Source organism: Prorops nasuta, unplaced genomic scaffold (genome assembly GCF_024137725.1).
Source record: "Prorops nasuta isolate Cenicafe-Biocafe unplaced genomic scaffold, Cenicafe_Pnas_1.2 PNAS00045, whole genome shotgun sequence".
Lineage (NCBI taxonomy): Eukaryota > Metazoa > Arthropoda > Insecta > Hymenoptera > Bethylidae > Prorops > Prorops nasuta.
In genome coordinates, this window is record NW_027116842.1 from 515,826 (window position 1) to 537,657 (window position 21,832).

Consider the following 21,832-nt stretch of genomic DNA (forward strand, 5'->3'; position numbering starts at 1 on the left):
TTCTCCGCAAGTACGTGCGATCACTGGTGATAGTGTGGTGTTGGTGAGCAACCACCCTGACGAACCTCGGCAGCAACACGACGATTGGTCGATCCCTCCATGAAGCACCGCACGAAACCTACCCTCCTCCACGTAGCGTCTTCAGAATCGTCAGGATCACCGTTGTTACCATACCAGCCGCGCAGCCCTTAGTTTAGTTTCTGACGGCCTTCGACTCGCCCAACACTCAACGCGCAGTTTAAACCACGCGTTCCAAAAGAACCAACCTTTTCACCCTGTCGCTCCAATTTTATACACACTCGAACGTAGCAGTGAAAATCCCAAGATCCAACCTTTTTCTATCCCGTTTAAATATTGAGATTCTGAAAGAGAAAGCAGTGTGCGAGTCTTTGAGGAGAGGCGTGAAATTTCTCGACGAACGCGTTCGGAGAATACGTCGTGCTGTATTTCAGAAGTATATAGATACGATGAAAGGATTTTTCTTGTTAATCTCGTAAGAGTGCTCGGGGGGTGAGTTGGTAATTTTTCGTGCGCTCGATAGGGTTGGCGTGAAACGACCTCGTCCCAAATGTAAATCTCGACGCGAAAAGGGGTGGGAGGGGGCTCGATAGGTGAGGGAATTCAGAGTCGGGGAGTGACAAGGGTCAGCAGTGCGGGGTTAAAGGCTAGCCCGCTTGGAGAACAGGGTTGATCGCGAACAATGCTGACGTGTTACGGTGTAAGATGAGTAGCAACAACAAGAAGGGTGGGGCTGGAAAGGACGAGAAGAAGAATCCATCTAGCAAGGAGGACAGTCCTTCCGGCGTGAAGGATGACGGGGGCTCCGCATCGACCGGAAGTAATGGCGGCCCCAACGCGGAAACCTCTCAACCCGGAAGCAAGCCTGGATCCGCCGGTGCAACCGGAAGGGAGCAGGCCCAGAGGCTTCTGGGCCTTGCAGCCCGCGGAGAATGGTCCCCCGTTGACCAGCTTCTCAAATCTATGGAAAAAACGGTACAAAGCGCGGGCGAAGATGGCGTCGTGGCTCCTCTCATTGGCGTAGCAGATCCGGTTCGTAAATATTTACCGCATGCACTTATCTTCGAGAGAAACACTCGACTCTCTCTCTCTCTTCTTTATTTGCTCCGTTCTCCAAAATGAACCCTATATATATATATATATACACGCAGGCTACCTCGATGACACCGCTGATGTACGCCGTGAAGGATAACCGTACAGGATTGCTGGATCGAATGATCGAGCTGGGCGCCGATGTAGGAGCTAGGAACAACGTGAGTTTCTCCCTCTCTTCTGTGCGGTAACAAGATTGCACGATAATAGTATAAATCATGCTACAGGAGATTTAAGTGCGTTGGAAAATGAGGAATAATTGCATAATTGGGATAAGAATAATGGGAAGGGAATTTGTTTCTTTCTTTTCTGCCGTTGAAATAGTTGGTAATAGGAAATAATTCAAGGCGACATTGTGCTATTAGAATCGGTTCGTGATCGTGTTACGTGGCACTGGCACATAATCTCGCTCGAGCAGCAGGATGGCAATGAGGCAGCTGGTATAGGTAGGGGCCTACAACACGAGCCACGGAACGTGTACAGTTAATGATCTGCCTGTAATCCGTGCTAAGTCGAGTTGCGGGGGTGAGTGTAGGTTGAGAGAGATTGCGTGAAGGAGGGCCAAGGCCAAGGGGGCTTTAGCGAGCGAGCCGGGGAACGAGTGAGTAAACGAGCAAGTAGGCCGACCAGTCACTAGGACGAAAAAGTAGTCCGATTCCTAGCCGAGATTAATAATATAGAGTAAACCGTATAAGGCTGAGCAAAGCCTCGTGAGTGCAAGCGGAGACTCCCTTGTACTCGCGCGCTCAAAGGTTAAAGCAACAATTACGCTCACCCAAGCGTTCCGCCACTCGAATTCTTCGCAATCAATTTTACTTTTCAGGGACACGGACTTTTTCCGACATCGATAACTCTTTCTTAGAATCCATCTTTTGTCCGTCCAATGCATCTATATACACATATATTTATTTCCATAAAACAGCACGAAATCCCCTTCGCCAAGGTCAAGATCGTCACTTAATGGATTAAAATTCCTTCGCTGCGATGAAAATGCAATCCTATCGAATCTTGTAGGATTGGTCACGGGACATTTTTCTTACGCTCTTGTACGAATCGTAGACATAATCACCGGTCGATGTTATCTTTGATCAAACTTGGTCTTGGCTGGGAGTAATTTCGACCGGTATTTTTTTGCTGACGATCGTAAAATAAATGCTTTGCCAAGTTCTCCAATACATGTATGTATATATAGATATAGATATAGATTCTCTGCGAACTTCGGGTCTAAGACGGAAGGTAAGATGAAGCAATTCGCGGGAAAGAAAATTTTCGTTGTGCGTGCAGAGTTGGTGCACACCTGGTTTTATCGACCAAGGAACACCGCTCCCACCGTGACCCCGATATAATTTTCAAATTGCATGCTAATAAACTGCGATTGGAATGGTGAAACGCCGCTTAGGCTCGTTCGGTTAATACTGGGCGAGGCAAAATGAAATTTACACCCTTATTACGTTATTGCTGAACCCATTCAGCTCCCACGTATATATATACACATATATATGTACTGTATATATCCAATGTCCTATAAATCCGTAGCCGAAATGATGCACGAAAGGTATCAGTGTACCACAAGCCATGGAGGTTTCATTCGAAATCAATTATTCCACTGTTCGCAGGACAACTACAATGCTCTCCATATCGCTGCTATGTATTCGAGGGAGGACGTGGTCAAATTGTTATTGGCCAAGAAAGGGGTGGATCCTTATGCCACTGGAGGGGTAGGTCTAGCTCCGTACTATCCCTAAAAACTTTGAATCTCTTATGAAAGAAATGGAAAAAAAATTATAGTCGAGGCAACAAACTGCTGTTCACCTGGTGGCATCGCGTCAAACTGGTACAGCAACCTCGATTCTACGTGCTCTATTGGCAGTGGCAGGTCGTGATATTAGATTGAAAGTCGATGGTGTGAGTATTAGAAATTATTGTCTTAAAATAAAGCTATGATACTCGTACGGTGGGGGGGAGAGCTTTAAAACTTGGCACATCTTTCTTGTAATAATCGTAACTCGAAGAAAAACGTTTATTTGGTCCGCTTTGTGTATTCACTTTGTCCAAGGACCAATAATTACATGGCAATTTTTAATGGCTAATTTTTTATAAGTTTATTTCATCGGAGGATTCTTTTGTTTCGGAGAAAAATTAACGAATGTTCCAAGGTGTGAGAAAGGCGAACCAAAGGTACAAGCTTCTGCCCTATACCGCACGAATTTTTTCATCAATAACAAAGTTCTCATATACGGTAGGTGAATAATAATTTGCGTTTCATCGCAGTACCAAAGGTCAATGACACGTTCGTGTTGAGATTGCAATGAATCAAGTTTGTATAATAGCCGGAACGTCGTTACTGATTAGAGAGAATTAAACGATCCAGAGAGAGAGAGAGAGAGCATCGCGCAACTCGCATATAAGTTGGTCTAGAAAAATGAAGAATTTTCTGTGGTTCGCGCCGAGCGATGCTCCGGGCCGTTTCATGTCCGCATTGCTCGCGTGATGAGAGCCAAGCACCGAAACTACCAGTGCCTGGCACTGGATTCCACCATAACTCTTCTCTCCCTTGCTTTTTCTCTCTTTTCCCTTCTTCTATCTTTTCTTCCATCTCTGCTTTTCGTCCACCTCTCCCCTCCCCTCCCCTCCCTCTCTCATCCCCCCTCCAACCATTCTCCGCACTATCAACCGAACCACATTTGCATGGAAGCCTCGAAACTTCCTGCAAACTCGTCAATTTTTCCTATTTATTTCTTGCTACAAATGTCACTGAATTATTACAGCTCGATAAATCGATCATTCTTAGAGAAGAAAACTATAATACTGCATGTGACGCAATTATTGAACGAAATAATTCTACAATTCATTCGTATTGCTGAACTTTATTGCCGCGAGAATTGAAAAGTGTTTCAGCATTTTGTTGCGTTGTATCTTGCGGCTAACCGTGTGCAATAGTTCGAAGGTATCTATTAGTCGTAATTATCGTCGTTTCGTGATAAAGAATCATTGAATTCAAAACTACCACGTGCGCGTGCATGGAACATTCATCTACGAACCGAAAGGAAAAGTTTAAAGTTAATTCGGAAACAAAGTAGCTGATAAAATAGCTGGAAAAGTTGAAGAAAACTGATAAGTTTTTCTCTTTCAGAATTATAGTGAGAAAATTCAAAAAAATTATACACCGAGAAAAAATTGTCCATGCACGATTATTTAACCGCAATGTAAAAATTTTGCATTACATCAACGAGTTGTTCATTATTATAGAACAAAATTGCTCGTCGCTTGAACAATGCTTGAATATTTTTCTCTGTGTAGGAAAATTTTATTGCTCCTTGGTCAAATTAAGAATAAATGTGTGTACAGCATTGAATGAAATAATGATAGATGGACAATAATGAAATAAATAATTCACAGCGAGGGAAGATACCGCTATTGTTGGCAGTGGAAGCAGGCAATCAATCTATGTGCCGAGAACTTTTAGCACAACAGGCACCGGATCAACTCCGTGCAACCACACCAGCAGGAGACTCCGCTCTGCATTTGGCAGCTAGGAGGAGGGATATCGATATGGTCCGAATTTTGGTTGATTATGGTGCTCCAGTGGACATGCAAAATGTAAGACAATTAATTCATAGCTATAATCTGCAGCACATGCGCATATATCGCTTCTAATTCCATTCAAACCAAACTCTTCTTTACAACCTGCACACATGCCCCTCTCCGCAACTATATGTACGTGATACAAGCTTTCATAGTTGAGTTATTTAAGACTCGACTGAAAACTCACAACACACTTCCAATCCGTAATAAAGCCTCTCCAGGATTACCATTGATATCGATCGAAGCCCATTCCAAAGGCGTGCAAACAAACACCTCCTTTTATACAAATTTCATAAACGGTCGCTTGAGTTTACGTTTCTTGAAATTTCATATATACATTGCATATGTTTCAAGAGAACGTCATCCTAGTTCAAGGTTTCTGTTTATACGTTAAACAAATTAAATGCAACTGCGTATCACAGCCGTATATATATAAAGTAATAAAACTGTTCAGCGTTTTCTTTCCCTTTTGAGAGAAATTTATAAGCAAGCAGATATGGAATTAGAAAAGGGATAAGGTAATAAGAAAACACTATTTTAATCTGATGAATTTATTTTAAGAGGAGCATTTCGTATATTTGCAGCCGCGTTATAATTCACTGATTAAATCGTACAAATTTTACGAGCATTTCTATATTAAGGTGGAAAATGTGCATGCGTAATGAATGAGAGTAATTGTCGCAATGCGTCGACGACTTTCCAACTTCTCGGAGCTTGAACGAGATTTTAGTCGGAGTAAGTTCGTCCCGTGTGAAAAAACGCAGGCGGGGTCGGTCCGTACGGTTGGCGCGGTAAACGGAGGGATTTCGCGAGAGCCACGGATGAACCGTATATATAGGATCATCAGTGAACCCTATATAATTATCGACCAAATAGGGAATGTTTTTAATTGCGCGAAGAGAGCTTTAATCCGGTATATTAAGATTTTTAATCAATCGTTATATATATATAGGGTGACGGTCAAACGGCGCTCCACATAGCTAGCGCCGAAGGGGATGAAACGCTGGTAAAATATTTTTACGGCGTGAGGGCTTCGGCATCGATCACGGATCATCAGGATCGCACGCCTATGCACCTGGCAGCGGAAAATGGACACGCATCCATTATAGAATTGCTCGCGGACAAATTCAAAGCGAGTATCTTCGAGAGGACCAAGGACGGATCAACCCTGATGCATATCGCGTCGTTGAACGGCCACTCGGAGTGCGCCACGATGCTCTTCAAGAAAGGCGTGTACCTGCACATGCCTAACAAGCGTGGTGCAAGGTCCATTCACACCGCAGCCAGATACGGCCACGTGGGAATCATCAGTACTCTGCTCCAACGGGGCGAAAAGGTGTTCCTTCAGTTTTCATCCTAATACATATGTACCATAAATCCTGATGAGAGAATCAGTGTATATATTGATACACGAGGAAAAGGGGAGATGAATCAATCGAATGATATTCGTAGGTGGACGCAACGACCAACGATAATTACACGGCCCTTCACATCGCCGTGGAGAGTGCCAAGCCAGCGGTCGTTGAGACTCTTTTGGGGTACGGAGCAGAGGTGCACGTTAGGGGTGGGAAAATGCGCGAGACGCCTCTTCACATAGCGGCTAGGGTACTGGATGGGGATAGGTGTGCCCTGATGTTGCTGAAATCCGGAGCTGGACCAAACTTGACGACCGACGATGGACAGACACCGGTCCACGTGGCTGCTAGCCATGGAAACCTAGCCACCCTCCTCTTGCTCCTGGAGGACGGTGGAGATCCAATGTCCAAATCCAAAGTACGAATTTTCACCTTCGTACAATAATATACACCTTTGTAAAGCAATGATCATTGTTCTCTTTATCAATCAACGTAACTGAATGTTGTGAATCTCAATATCCTTAGAACGGCGAGACGCCCTTACACCTGGCCTGCAGGGGTTGCAAAGCAGACGTTGTGAAGCAGCTGATAGAATTCGTGAAAGAGAAGAAGGGTTCGGAGGTGGCGACTTCTTACGTGAACAGTTTGACCAACGAGGGTGCCAGCGCTCTTCACTATGCGGCGCAAATCGAGCCATCGGAAGTCGAGACACCCGGGGACGACAGGTCGATAATAAGGGTGCTGCTGGAGAACGGTGCCGATGTCTCGATGCAGACGAAGCAGGCGCAAGAATCGGCCTTCCACCACTGCGCTTTGGCAGGGAACAACGAGGTCCTCACCGAGATGATCAGCAACATGAGCTCGACGGAAGTCCAAAAGGCCTTGAACAGGCAGAGCGCCGTGGGTTGGACGCCATTGTTGATAGCTGCTCATCGTGGCCACATGGAACTCATAACTACCCTATTGGCCAATCACGCGAGGGTTGACGTATTTGACCTCGAAGGTCGCTCCGCCCTTCACTTGGCCGCAGAACACGGTTATCTTCAAGTAATTACACACTATCAGTTCCACGCACGCACACACACGCACACGTCTAGCTTTCGCTATTAAACAATAACCTATATATAAAAATGCAATTCTTACCCGATCAGGTGTGCGACGCTCTTCTGGCGAACAAAGCCTTCATCAATTCGAAATCTCGCGTTGGCAGAACCGCGCTTCATCTGGCAGCCATGAACGGCTACTCGCATCTCGTCAAGTTCCTCATACAGGATCATGGAGCGGCCATAGACGTGTTGACCTTGAGGAAGCAGACTCCGCTGCATCTGGCAGCAGGAGCGGGTCAGCTGGACGTTTGCAAGCTTCTCCTGGAGCTCGGGGCCAGCATAGATGCCACGGACGATCAAGGACAAAAGCCCATTCACGCCGCAGCGATGAACAATTATGCGGAAGTGGCGCAATTGTTTCTTCAGAGACATCCTAGTCTGGTTATGGCTTGCACCAAGGACGGCAATACCTGTGCCCATATCGCGGCGATGCAGGGGAGCGTGAGAGTCATCGAGGAGCTGATGAAGTTCGATCGACAAGGCGTCATAACCGCGAGGAACAAATTGACCGAGGCCACCCCCTTGCAGCTGGCCGCCGAGGGGGGTCACGCGGAAGTCGTCAAGGCCCTCGTCAGAGCTGGTGCATCCTGCGCCGATGAGAATCGAGCTGGATTCACCGCTGTCCACCTCGCTGCTCAACACGGACACGGACCGGTACTGGAGGTCATGAGGTCCTCTCAGAGCCTCAGGATCTCCAGCAAAAAATTAGGCGTCACCGCACTTCACGTTGCTGCTTATTTCGGACAAGCTGGTAAGTCAATGTGTTTCGATATACTGTAAACAGATATTGTATGGATATAGTGCGTCCAAACTCAAATTTGCACACTCTGTATCTTCAGTCGAGTTGAAATTTCGAAAAAATGCTGAAGCAATTTATTTTTAAGTTATCGAGGGGGTGAATTTGAAACTTGGACGCAAGATTTGATCGATCCTTCGAGATAAAACTGACCTTGGGCATTTTTTATTTGAAAGAAATAGGAGATTGTAGATTGTGCAAATTTTAATTGTGACTTATACTATATACTACTGTATTATATATTTTCAAAGAATTTAGCTTTTTTCTATGCACGAACGTTTTCGTCGATAAAACAATGATGGATTTATAATTAAATATAGTTTCTTTTCGTCAGTCTTAATTTCATATACCGAGTAACTTTGAATTTAAGAGGAAGAATTCTATTAGATTTTGGTGAGTGTATTAAAGTCGCGCGTTATCTATCATCGGTTTTCCCAAAGCCGCACGGATACGACCTACAATCTTAAAGCAGATTTAACCTGGAAGACTATTGCGGAGCAGCTATAAAACACAGTGGTTTGAAATGGCATTAAAGGACTAAAAGTTCCAGATCTTCCAGATGAAAGATAAAGAGCACTGCATCGTGTGCGACTAATTTAAAGTTAGAGTTCGAGCAAGTCCATTAAGATGATTAATGTCCCGTAATTATACTAAGTAATAATTAAGATCGAAAGATGACCGAATACTTTGGAAAAAGTTGCATATAACGAGAGTTTTTAGCGCGTGCTCGAAAAGAAGCTCGAAGAAGCCTTGATCTATTTTTAAAAGCAATAAGTTTTATACACATGTGTAGATACGGTAAGAGAATTATTGACCAATGTACCTGGGACTGTAAAATCCGACCCTCCAACGGGAGGATCGTTAGTGGGGGAACTGGGAAGTGAATCAGGCATGACGCCGCTTCACCTCGCAGCGTATTCTGGAAACGAAAATGTCGTGAGGCTTCTTCTGAATTCCGCCGGAGTTCAGGTAATATTACATCTGTGTATATATATATATACACACATACACATATATACTCTGATGTAGGAATAAAATGAAACGATAAAAGGAATAATATTTCTCGCAACATCTCTAACGTCGCTTGTGTTCCATCGTGAAAAATTAAGGTGGACGCAGCTACCACCGAAAACGGTTTCAATCCTTTGCATTTGGCCTGTTTCGGAGGACACATCACGGTCGTTGGCCTTTTATTGAGCAGATCGGCCGAATTGTTGCACAGCTCGGATCGTTATGGAAAAACCGGCTTGCACATAGCAGCGACTCACGGCCATTATCAAATGGTGGAGGTTCTCCTTGGCCAAGGGGCTGAGATCAATGCGACTGATAAGAACGGGTGGACACCGCTTCACTGCGCTGCTCGTGCCGGCTATTTGGACGTGGTGAAACTCTTGGTGGAGAGTGGCGCTTCGCCGAAGAGCGAAACGAACCTTGGCTGCGCACCCATTTGGTTCGCTGCGTCCGAAGGTCACAACGACGTCCTCAAGTATCTCATGGAGAAGGAACACGACACTTATGCTCTGATGGATGACAAGAGGGTGAGTATACGGTATACAATTGACATATATATATATATATATTTCGCTAAACAAACAACAGCGACGAGAACAAATAACAAGCTCGGTTTGTCGCATTATTATTGCACAGTTTGTCTACAATATGATGGTGTGCAGCAAGAGTCACAATAACAAGCCCATCGAGGAGTTCGTGTTGGTCTCGCCGGCCCCGGTGGACACCGCTGCGAAACTGTCGAATATTTACATGAAATTGTCGGAGAAGGAGAAGGAGAGAGCCAAGGACTTGATAGCAGCTGGTAAACAGTGCGAGGCTATGGCCACCGAACTTCTGGCTCTGGCGGCTGGCGCGGATTCGGCCGGGAGGATTCTGACGTCGATGGATCGCAGAAACGTGGAGTTTCTCGATGTCCTGATCGAGAACGAGCAGAAGGAAGTGATAGCCCATACGGTGGTTCAACGTTATCTTCAAGAACTCTGGCAAGGGAGCCTCAACTGGAACGCCTTTAGAACGATCTTGTTATTTATCGCTTTTCTCATCGTCCCTCCGGTGTGGGTGGTTTTTGCTCTTCCACTGGGTCACAAGTACAATAACGTGCCCATCATCAAGTTTATGTCTTACCTGACGTCACACATTTATCTAATGGTCTTTCTGCTATTGGTTGGAATCACTCCCATCTATCCAGTAGTCAGGGCCAGTCTTTTGCCATACTGGTACGAGTGGTGTCTTCTGGTCATGTTATCCGGCCTGCTGCTCTTCGAGTTGACCAACCCGAGCGACAAGAGCGGTTTGGGGTGGATCAAGCTGGCCGTTCTTCTTTTTGGAATATTCGGCGTCGCTTTCCACCTCATGGGATTCGTCGTGGTGGAGAGACCGTACTGGCCGACATTGCTCTACTTGAGGAACCAACTGTTCGCCTTGAGCTTCCTGCTGGCCTGTGTGCAGATCCTCGATTTCCTGTCCTTCCATCATCTCTTCGGACCATGGGCCATCATCATCGGCAACCTCATGAAGGACTTGGCCAGGTTTCTCGCGGTGCTGGCCATCTTCGTATTTGGATTTTCCATGCACTTCGTGGCCTTGAACCAGGCCTTCAAGAACCAATCTCTTCACGAAGCTCGCATAGAAGACAGAAAGCGAAAGAACGCCTTCAGCGATGGTAAGTCTGCACATCTACGCGCACATTCAAATCTTTTTTCCAAATACTCTTATACTTGATTCCATGGCGATACGCCACTTGTAGAGGAAGAAACGTTAGACCTTGGACAAAGTATACATATATATATATATACTATACCTATATATGTCTTTTATATATCTCATTGTTAGACAAGTGAATGTTGAGTAGGAATAATTTTGTATACCTTCAAGTGTGTTGCGACGCAGTCGAGATGAGACATGCAAGGATACGTATATAATGTACATACGACATATACATATTAATATATATATATAAATTTCTATAATGTCAAGTATACCTATTATATGTGTATATATAAAGAGGAAAATGTGTTTGACTGCGTCGACAACGGTAGAACAATTGTTTCAGTATATATACTTAGTTTCCTTCCAATATGTATAATTAGTAAACGTAGAGTATTGAATTTTGTTCGATTTTATGAAAGTGCAAGCATTTCCTACGCTTTGTTGGTATCACCAATTTTTACTTCTCACGATGTCTCCCCAAGGATGTCCCGGGTTTGGTCAGGCCCCCTAATTCGAATAAATCAGACCCTCATCCAAAAGCTACGTATGATCTACTTTGCGTTCACTTCGTTGCTATATAAGGTTTACCAAAGGTTCGGATAAAAGTGTATCGCTATACAAATGTAAATATGCACGTGCAGCGTACTTAAATAAGTAGGAAAATTCTGATCCTCGAGATTCTAACATTTGACAACAATGAAGATCATATATATTTAGGTTCTTGTATAGAAGAGGGAAGATTTGGACTTTTATCATTTATCTTAAAATGCATTTAATCGTTCAATCATTAGTGTAACAAAACGCCATCAATGTCGAATCATTTCACAAGCATATAACGAAATAAATTGCCATGATAGATTTGTTGATGGCCAATGATACGGAATGGATGATGGAGACGCCAGCACCGGCGCCTCCTCGTCGCTACGGCCGGTACAAGAAAAAGAATGAGTGTTGTGACGATAGCAGCAAAGATTGTAAGTTTTGCCGAATGACAAAATTGCAAGCAGAAGCAACAAAAGACAAGAAAACAAACAGCATTGGCACATGCAATACTGAATGCAGGACATATGCTCCATTTTGGTGTTGTCCCGTTTGCATTGTGCATCTTGACCGATGTGGCCCAAATGTGTGCGTGAGTGTGTGTATGTCTGCGTGTGCGTTGCCTTTTAAACATGCTGCCTGATAACAATACAACAAAATATGCAACATCGATGAGTCTTCATCCAATTATGCTATTTCCGCTGCGATTCGGAACCATAATGCACGCTCTGAGGAATATTCTTACCTATACTTGCACCTTCGGTCTCTCTTTCTACCTTTCTTTCGACCAACAACAGCTTTTTTTTGCATCTTGATAATCGAATCAACGAGGAAGAAGCTAAGAGAAACACGAAGAAACATAATCGAGTGCGTATACCCTATACGACAATTCCACGCTTTCAACTTTTGGCCAAGCCGTTCAATAACATGCAGCTTTTCTCAATTACTTGTTATGTCAGTATTCCGAATCGCAGCATCAAATCTTTTCCAATTCTAGAAATGAGACAGCAGTAGCGGATGTGCTTGCGACTCTCTCCCACGCTCCATGGCAGTTTAAAACTATATTTTTTTACAGGCTATTGACAAATGTACTCCTAACGAGTTCAAGTGTTTTTTTCTCATCGTCACGTGATCGTGCGACATCTGCAATTTTTATGTTGCCTCTCTGTGTGGCAATATTATTGACCATTTTTTCCTCTAGACTTATCACATGTACTTATACAATCTATTTTTCATACGAAAACAATATAAAATATATATATATAATATGTGTATATAATATTTTATATATCGATGATGAGCATTTAACAAAAAGGAATATTTCGGTTCTGTTCGCGAAAAAAATCTCTTGAAAATTTTCACAGTAGAGGAGAAAAGAATTTTAAAGGAAAATCCATGAAAATGCTGCTCTTTGTACGCTTAACGAAAAACTATAGATGGAAGAAACGGGACACCATCGACTGTGGTTTCATTTTGCTCATCGTGCCATTCGTATACTTCTCGTATGAAACGTGGACTAAGAGCTCTTCAACGATAGCTTGCATGCGCTCGATGTAATACGAAACGTTTGATTCGAACGTTCGCGCTTACTTGGATCCAGGTGTACCGGGTGTGGGATCAATTCGACGTTAGCCCTGAAACAGCGTAAAGGGGACAAAGCGATTCCGAGAGGAAAACTTTCGCGTGTCGTTGATAAAATTTCTCAGGAACTCAAACATTTTTGTTCACGACTACCTTGCACTGGTCGAACATTCGTTCCAATAACGGTTTTTCTCTATAGAGTCCCCCCGCCTCTCCTTTTATCACGTTTCCGCACGACCAACTCGAAGTAATCTCCCACCCGGTAGAAACACCTAAATTACACACACCCTATAGCTGAACATGTAAACGATCGGCATAACAGTATAGCGTACGACTCGAACGTTTTATTGAAATAAAAAAATAAAATAGAAAAAAAAAGGAAAGGTGCGCGTTTAAATGTTTTTCACGGTGACGTTGAGAATGAGAAACTCAGCAACGGGAAGAAAAAAATTTGTGTGTGCGGAGATGCATGTCGCTTTTTGTTCGAAGCGAACCACGTCTTGATGTGCACAACAGCCGTGAGCGAAGGACCAGGCCAGGGTTCATCCGAAACGCTATCGCATCGTCCTTGGTGTGGCGATCGAAAGAACAAGAAGATATTTTTCTGGATGTTATATATACGTTTAAGCATTACGCTGATCCGTGCACCCAATTGTGCACCCCGACCCCCCCCCCCCCCCCCCCTCTCCCACGCAGTTTATTGACCTGCATCGATATGCGATTATCAGTGTCACTTTGTCGTTTGCACGAGGATTCGCCAATACGCGCCCTTCTCCGCGTAATCAGATCTTATCCCAACAACCAATATAAGCTATGATAGAAAACTTTCACGGAGACTCTAGAGACCTCACGATGCATGCTTGGCGACGAATTTACGCTAAACGAAGCGAAAATAGAATAGAATATGCATATATTTATTACTATAGATACCTCACAGCATCCTAGAGGAATAACGATAGAAATCTCTTATATATATATATATAACAAATATGCATATATGCAGAGACACAGACGCGACGCACGAGGTGCATGCATTCGAAGCGGAAGAAAACCCTGGCAAAAACAAAATTTCCTCCAACAAAAGAACCCAAAAACAGCAAACGAACAAACAAACAAACCAATCAGAAAAAAAAACTAGCAACGACGAGAACAAAAATTGTATCGATACAACACGGGGACAGAGACGCTAGTGACAGAAAAAAAAAAAAAAAGCTGAGCACACCTTGAGATAAATACGCCGGCATGTGCATTCGACGTTACATATATATACCTGCAACAGCCCGAGCATGGCCTTTTGAGTCCGTAAACAACGTTATAAATATAGCATGAGCATGTTTCATTCGTTACACACGCTCGGCATATACACATGTGTTGCGGTCCACAAAGTAGCCAGCCTGTGTTGTTTTACCGGCACGAAAGCAACTCTTATAAAAAAGCTAACCGTCCAATTTTCTGCCAACAAACAAAGCAAGCCAAAGCAAAAAAAACAACAACAGCAAACAATTAGGAGCGTAGAAAAGAAAAGTATACCTCGAATTCCAGTAAAGATGAGTCCGATACTCGCCTTTGAGTACCTTTTCTTCGCGGTATTTGGCCAAACGACCCACAGCGAGCTCAAGGTCGAAACCATGCAACCCGAGTGGACCTCGGTCCTCTTCAAGCTGGCCTTTGGCGTTTACATGCTGGTCTCGGTAGTGGTGTTAATTAATCTTCTCATCGCCATGATGAGCGATACTTATCAGCGAATACAGGCACAATCCGACATTGAGTGGAAGTACGGACTCAGTAAACTCATCAGAAATATGCACAGGTAAGACTCTCACAACTCTCTTTTCTTATACTTTTCTCTTGGTCCTTTTTTATCACCCTGTATATATATATATGCTGCATAAGAAAAAATTCGCGAGCAATGTTTTTTTGCAGAACAACGACGGCTCCATCGCCACTGAATCTGCTTACCACTTGGATAGTGTACTTTATCAAGATATGCAAGCAACGAGCCGCGAAACGCAAACGTCCGTCGTTGATCCACATGATGGGTCTGCAGCGTACCGGCAGACTCTCGCCAAGGTCAAAAATGGGAGCCAAATGGTTGGCCAAGGTTAAGAAGGGTCAGGTTCGACCCAAAGACAGCGTCACTCTATCCGTGATGCACTTGAGTCCTCTGGGTAGCCAATTGTCGTTCAACAGTGCTACCAGAATCGAGAGCGTCGTCGATTGGGACTCGATCAGGAAAAAATATCTAGCCTTGACCGGAAATATCGAGCCGGAGAAGGAGCACGATAAGGAGGAGAAGGAGAACGAGGAGGAAATGGAGGATGATTATGGACCTACCGCCTCGAATGCTTCTACCGTGCCCGCAACGGCGACCACTCCTCCGATATAAGACTTCTCGATAGCCAGAAAAATCATTGTTTATATACTAATAAGGAAGAATGGAGGGAAGAAAACTCCAAAAATAGATGGATAGAAACAATATTATAATATATAAGAGAGAAAAAAAGGCAAATAAGATTTTTATATACTTATATACATATAGATATACTTAGTTTTAAAAAATTGGCACTTGTAAGTCTCTTGGGCAAGAAAAGTTTGCAGGCAACCCCTATTGGTATACAGAGGTAACGGTAAATCCACGAGGCAAAAGTCTTCAAGATCTTCCGTCAGTCGACTAATTCTTTAGGCTCTGATAGTAAGTAATTTGATAATAAATTATGTATGCGAGCGTTGATACACATGTTTGTATTGGAAAGAAATAAATGTTCATTCGCCTGTTCGGAGCGGGCGCTTGTATCCTATTTCCAGCATGGCCAACAACGTTTGTCGATCGAATCATCATTATTGCCATTCATCATCCACAGCAGCAGTCCCTTCATAAAGCGCGGCACGAAGAGTGCACGCATTGCCGCGGATGTCCGCCGTTACGATATGCCACAATAACGACGCTTGCCGTGGCAACAGATATAGTTTTCAGGCTTAAAGCTGATTCCGCATATATATATATATATATATATATATACTGCATGCAAAACAATGAGGCGCCCCTACCCTATATACCAACCTACCCCCCCCCCCCCCCTCAAACCCTCTTTCTCATTTCTTTCTTCGTCGTCCTAAATCGATCATCACCTAGCATCGTTGACAATCGCATCCTTTCTAATATATACTAATGCGTTTAGAATCCTGATAGATACGCCAATTTGAGAATACAAATTAATATACACACCCCTCTATACCCTATACCCCCTATCTAGCTTTGGTCTGAGAATGTATTAGTTTTAGTTGATTATATATGATTTCTGTTGAATTTTTTGTCTGTGACATGCCAATGATCGATATCGCTACCATATAGCTATATAATATATTACACGTATATACATCTATGTAAGTAGTGGATATATATATATATATAGATGTAATAGCATGACGTGTAAAGGGAATGCGAGGCAGTAGGGAAAAATGCGGAGAAAAGGGAGAATTGGAAGACTCGTGGTGATGAATGCGTATTTACAGTAAAGATGAATCCAATACTGGCAGTTGAGCTACTGTTCTTCGCCATCTTTGGGCAGACGACGCACGAACAGTTCAAGGTCGAGCCAGTGCAGCCCGACTGGACCACGGTTCTGTTCAAGCTCGCGTTTGGCATTTATATGCTGGTGTCGGTGGTCGTATTGATAAACCTTCTCATTGCCATGATGAGCGACACCTATCAAAGGATTCAGGCTCAATCGGACATCGAGTGGAAGTACGGCTTGAGTAAACTCATTAGAAATATGCACAGGTAAGAGAAAACGGGCCATCGTCGTCTATATATATATATATATATATATATATTGCTCTTCCTCATATACAATTTCTTTTCTCTCGATTAACGTATATATATATATATATATATATATACACGTATGTCGATCGTATACGCGCGACCAGCACACTGGGCGTCTGGGCCGCGCTACAGGGTCGGGAGATCCAATTTTGATGCATGACGCATGATTAATTTTCTCTGTCGTGAATTGCACCAAGTTAATGACGAAAAGCGCCACGAGGTTGATTGAATCGTTGTGCGTAGGACAACCACCGCACCGTCGCCCTTGAACCTTCTGACCAGCTGGCTCTCCTATCTTTACAAAGAGTGCAAGAAGCGCGCGACGAAGAAACAGAAACCGTCGCTGGTGAATATTATGATGCGAAGAACGGGCAGGCTATCCCCGCGCACCAGGATGGGCGCGAAATGGTTGTCGAAAGTGAGGAAAGGTGCGGCGGCTCAGAAGGACAGCGCCGCTGGACTCTCGGTGCTCCGCTTGAGTCCTTTGGGGAGCCAGCTGTCGTTCAGAAACGCAGTTAGAATCGACAACGTCGTTGATTGGGACGCAGTGAGGAAAAAGTATCGTGACTTGTACGGGAATAACGATCAGCCCGAGAGATCAGTGGAGGAAGCCAAAGAGGCGACCATCGATCCTTTGGCAGCATTCGAAAACCCTGGCGCAACTTTCACTGGCACCGACGCTATTTTACCAGCAGCCTAAATTCTCCCCAACGCAGCCACTCTACGCTTATACTATATATACATATATATTTTTATACACGCAGCCAATACTGGAAGACGATAATGTATCGCTATATACCAACCATGTGCCTTCGTACGTGTCTATGACTCTATACATGGACAGTATATTTACTTGTCGAATAAACGTTTAAACTGGTACACGAACGAATATTGATGAAATGTTTATATAGTTATCCTATCCTATCCTCGATAGCAAATGACTAATCAAAACTGCCTATACCACGTTTTAGAGACTGACATGGAAAATTCTGTGCGCATAGGAACTGACCCTGCGTCTTATATTTTACGGTTAGTTCAAATATTAATACAGACATTTTCTTTTTATTTCTTTCCATCTCTATCTATCTCTTTCTCTCTCTCTCTCTCTCTTTCTATATATATATATATACATATATATACATATCTTTCTTTCCGTCTCTCAATGTATTTTATGTACAGACAATTTTTCAGAATTTTTACCAATTTTTATTCCGTAGTGCTGCGGCTGACTGTATAGAGCGTACGCATATAGAGCGATTGAAGCACGCACCACAAATCTTATGCTAATGTTGTCATTGGCGAACTCGAGTGTATGGAAGAGAAATCTCTGTGCTGATCACACGACTTTTTCCCTATATACTGTATAAAAACTAAGTCGTTTTTGAATCGACGTTATTTCTTTTTGCAATAACGGCCAATCTCTGCAAGTATATATCGAAGTTCGCTGACGCTCCGTTTTACTCACGTTAATAATTGTACTCGACGTCATGACGTCGTTATAACCTTTATGTATCTATACATTTATAAAACATGCAATTATAGTGTATATAATGTATAATACATTTTACACGCTTCCCACACCAAGTCTTGTCATTGCGAAATAAGTTTTTCTCTCGATAATAGCAGCCGATGGACTTCCGGTTGCTACGGCGTTCGAAGCCGGAAAACTTACGACTCGTGACAGATTTGATCGGGAAGCTGAAACGTCATCCACATATATGCCTGTGAATTTATCATGATTTCATCATTCAATGTGGCATGTGTGCTTGTGAAACTATCATCCGTCATTTATGGCAGCGAGTCCTTTAGAGGCACTCTTCAATTTATTATTCGCACGGTTTACACCAAAGACACACCTATACCTCGAGACAACAATATTTTATGGATTCACGAGCAAATACAGAAACGAAAGACTTTCGATGCATTTGTACAATGCGCATATATTATTCATCTCATCCACCGCAATCATTCTCCCATGGGTCTGAAGATATTTTTAATGGTCACATTGTGAATTTTTTGTACAGTGATAATAATCAAAGGGGTATTTTTGCGACCACTTTTTCAACTAGAAGCGATCATCATTTTATCGCATGTTTAGATCGATCAGTTTTTCTCGATTTTTGCAAAGTAGACAAATTTTTAACAGAGACCAAAAGTACAAAGTTCAGGGGATAAGGAGGCAATTGGTCGGGCATGAATGTTTGCGTTATTTTGTAAATAGGTCTAAGTTTAGTGCTTAGAGAATAAGTTGCGAAAATAGAAATACATTTTTTCAACAAGTACACGCATTAATATTATATGGTACACGTTTCTATCATCAGTATTTTAATTCTTATATATAATATATGTATCTGCAAATTATTCATAAAATTTTAACTGCCATTCTTTTATGCATACGATAAGTATATTTTTTGTCGCTTTTAGATGGAAAATCATTTAACGAAATTTTGAAGGAAATCAAAATCGATAGTCAGTTCATGCGAATTAGATAGTCAGTGAAACTGTAAAATCCTAGCCTTTAGAATGCTCTATATAGACAAGACGTTTGATTCTATCAGTCGACTCATCAATAACTTAACGTAATTATTGCTGGCTTTTTGCAGTTAATGTCAGTCTAATCGACATCACCGAAAATCTGTTCTTTGCTATTTTTGGACAAAAGGACACTGATAACTTCTCCATCTCATTGAAAAGGCGAATGCAACCAACATGGACGATATATCTATTTAAGGTTGGACGTTGATATTTTAACTTTGAATATACTCTAACGCATAAATTCGCTTCGAATCATTAATCAATCGGTTCTTTCTTTCCGCAAACAGATGTCATTCTCCATCTATATGCTTGTCAGTGTTATAGTGCTGATCAATCTACTGATCGCTATGATGAGCGATACTTATCAGAATATTCAATCCCAGAGCGACACTGAATGGAAATATGGGCTTAGCAAACTAATCCGTAAGATGCAAAAGTAAGCTTTAATATTGCTCAATGAGATCGTCGAGTTTTCTCTTCTCTATATGTATAGCATATTTTTAAATCGATAAACTTGAAATTGCCAGAACTCGCACGGCTCCTTCGCCCTTGAATCTGATTACCAGTTGGATAACGTATATAGCCAAAGCTTGCAAAAAGAGAAGTAGCTTGAAGAGACGAGCCAACGTTGTTCAGGGTTTCGTAGGACGCAATGCTTTAGCCAAGCAGCCGTTCTCTCGTGTAAGTGCTAATACTTAATCTTCGGTCCATGTTGCATGCGTGTCTCATTATTTGCTGTTTAAGCGAAACAAACGCTTTCCTTTCTTTACAGGATAACAAAATAATTCCTCTGCAACGACACAAGGATAGCATAAACTTCTCGCTGTTACAAACGAGTCCTCTGGGAAGTCAGTTATCTCTGAGACAGGCGCTGAGAATCGAAAATGTTGTTGACTGGAATCTTATACGCCGAAAGTACAGAATGAGATTCGGAGATGAAGTTGAGAAGCCATCGGAAGAGAACAATGCTCTTAATGGATCGATCTAAATGACTCTCTCGTATATAATTCTTTATAGACTTTGTAGATTTTTAATATTCTCCTTTAAACATATATAAGATTATTATCATATTTATACTGTAACCATGATATAAGTTTAAACTTGTAAGTATTATTAAAATACCTCCTCTGGATTAATTTAAGTTTCGAGCCCCATATTACCAGATGTATTTCTGTTCATCTCTACCTTATTAAGAATCATATATGACACCTTTGCCATACGGCGGATTGGAATTAGTTGCCAAATAAAACACTCCTCGTGATCCGGTGTCTACTTTCTCACCCATAAATACAGTAAGATTCGATTTGCACTGCTTAGTCTTAAATCTCAGCCAATCATCACACGGAAGACTAGGAAATCCGGTAGAATTAACGATGGACCACGTCATAAATTCGTGCGATCTTCCATGACTGCAGTATTCTTCAAGAGATAATCATTGATATATTTTCAAGAATTTTTCTGTTTTTTTTTTTTTTTTTTTTTTTTTTTCATTATTATTTATGGATATAAGAATGAAACTTACGTGTTGTAAGAATTGCGCATCCAGGCTGTTTGAAAGTTCCACCGTTTGGATAAAAATCAACATGACCAATAGGCCTAATGAAACCTACAGTTCCTGCACAGGTATGTATAACGTCTACAAACTTTGCATCTGAAGGATCTAACCGATCCATTGGACTCTTGAGAAACGGTGATTCGAAATTTGGTCTGGCTGGATCCATACCGGTAATTCTTCCAATCTTCCCCTGTAATTTTTCTCCTGCAGAACCAGCTATATGGGCACCCAAGCTATGACCTAGGACGTGGACATTGTCCAAAGAAAAATTCCTTGCGCTCGCCAGAAAGTGTAAAAAGCTGCCTAAGTAGTTCCCCACCTTTTGACATACATTAGCATCACGTTAGATGGAAAGAAACAAGCGTATAATTGAATAAACTGAAAATTTCCATTGATAGACAAGCATACCTGACGAGTGAGCTCAGCTGCTATCGAATATTCTTTAAGAGATCCAGGAAACCAGTTCAGACAAACCACATTGTAATCCCCTGTCTCGAGATATTTTGTTTTCATTTCTAGAATCCAACGTTCTCTGGAACTATCGGTCCAGCCATGAATAATTATCTTTGTTGTTCGCGAGCCACTGAAGGGTGATCTTCTTAGCACCTCGAAATCTCCCACTTTCAAATAGTAAGCATCAAAAGGATTCTGCCTCGTGTACAACTCGAACAGTATATCGTTTTCTATTATAGAAACAAAATAAGATACATACGTCATCATCGTAGTATTACTTTTAATTGATAAAGACGAATCAAAGAATTTAAATATATCAATTATGAGTTATTTGAAATAAATACATTAATACATTTTTTAGATGGGTGAATAATTAAATTTCAACGCTAATTCAGAATTAAATTATAGAAATCAGTGCACTTTTAATTGAGTTATTATACTAAAATATTTTTAAATACAAGTAAAATTTATTACTTGTAGCGAGAAACGTAAAATATGCCAAGGTAGAAAGATTCATGATTGCAACATAGCAAAAATTACGCGAGCTTGCTTTATGTACTCCAATTTTTACCAATTTGACAATTTAAGTTTATCATTTCTATTATCTACTACTATTGTTAGATACAGTCAAATAGATAAGTACTACCTTACTTATACTTACCGTAACCC

General features: G+C 42.2%; 3 protein-coding genes across 7 annotated transcripts; 2 read left to right on the forward strand and 1 right to left on the reverse strand.

The window, feature by feature from the left end:
* Positions 1-681: 681 nt before the first annotated feature.
* Positions 682-20,159, forward strand: nompC (no mechanoreceptor potential C). 5 transcript variants are annotated; one of them, XM_066744572.1, is made up of 16 exons: positions 690-1,050; positions 1,170-1,271; positions 2,727-2,828; positions 2,899-3,015; positions 4,510-4,710; positions 5,648-6,031; positions 6,148-6,468; positions 6,576-7,097; positions 7,202-7,907; positions 8,746-8,921; positions 9,062-9,490; positions 9,600-10,626; positions 19,224-19,351; positions 19,443-19,591; positions 19,683-19,836; positions 19,928-20,159. In XM_066744572.1, exons 1-16 carry the CDS (start codon positions 724-726, stop codon positions 20,141-20,143), a joined length of 5,061 nt encoding a protein of 1,686 aa, XP_066600669.1. In that variant the 5' UTR covers positions 690-723; the 3' UTR covers positions 20,144-20,159. The 5 variants fall into 5 exon arrangements, 4 of the variants coding, with proteins under 4 accessions (XP_066600668.1, XP_066600671.1, XP_066600669.1 ...); XM_066744571.1 differs by lacking the exons at positions 19,224-19,351; positions 19,443-19,591; positions 19,683-19,836; positions 19,928-20,159 and adding exons at positions 11,531-11,647; positions 14,337-14,604; positions 14,718-15,187 and having other exon boundaries at positions 682-1,050; XR_010824366.1 differs by lacking the exons at positions 19,224-19,351; positions 19,443-19,591; positions 19,683-19,836; positions 19,928-20,159 and adding exons at positions 11,531-11,647; positions 14,337-14,348 and having other exon boundaries at positions 684-1,050; positions 9,600-10,018; positions 10,156-10,626.
* On the forward strand, positions 15,353-17,624 carry LOC136784083 (short transient receptor potential channel 5-like). Its single transcript, XM_066744584.1, has 3 exons — positions 15,353-15,486; positions 16,308-16,575; positions 16,864-17,624. The coding sequence occupies exons 2-3, from the start codon at positions 16,313-16,315 to the stop codon at positions 17,318-17,320; spliced, it is 720 nt and encodes a 239-aa protein (XP_066600681.1). The 5' UTR covers positions 15,353-15,486; positions 16,308-16,312; the 3' UTR covers positions 17,321-17,624.
* A 162-nt stretch (positions 20,160-20,321) lies between the features above and the next one.
* On the reverse strand, positions 20,322-21,236 carry LOC136784084 (pancreatic lipase-related protein 2-like). The gene is made up of 3 exons (XM_066744585.1): positions 21,119-21,236; positions 20,678-21,029; positions 20,322-20,574 (listed from the first exon to the last, which is right to left on the reverse strand). The coding sequence occupies exons 1-3, from the start codon at positions 21,221-21,223 to the stop codon at positions 20,345-20,347; spliced, it is 687 nt and encodes a 228-aa protein (XP_066600682.1). The 5' UTR covers positions 21,224-21,236; the 3' UTR covers positions 20,322-20,344.
* Positions 21,237-21,832: the final 596 nt, after the last annotated feature.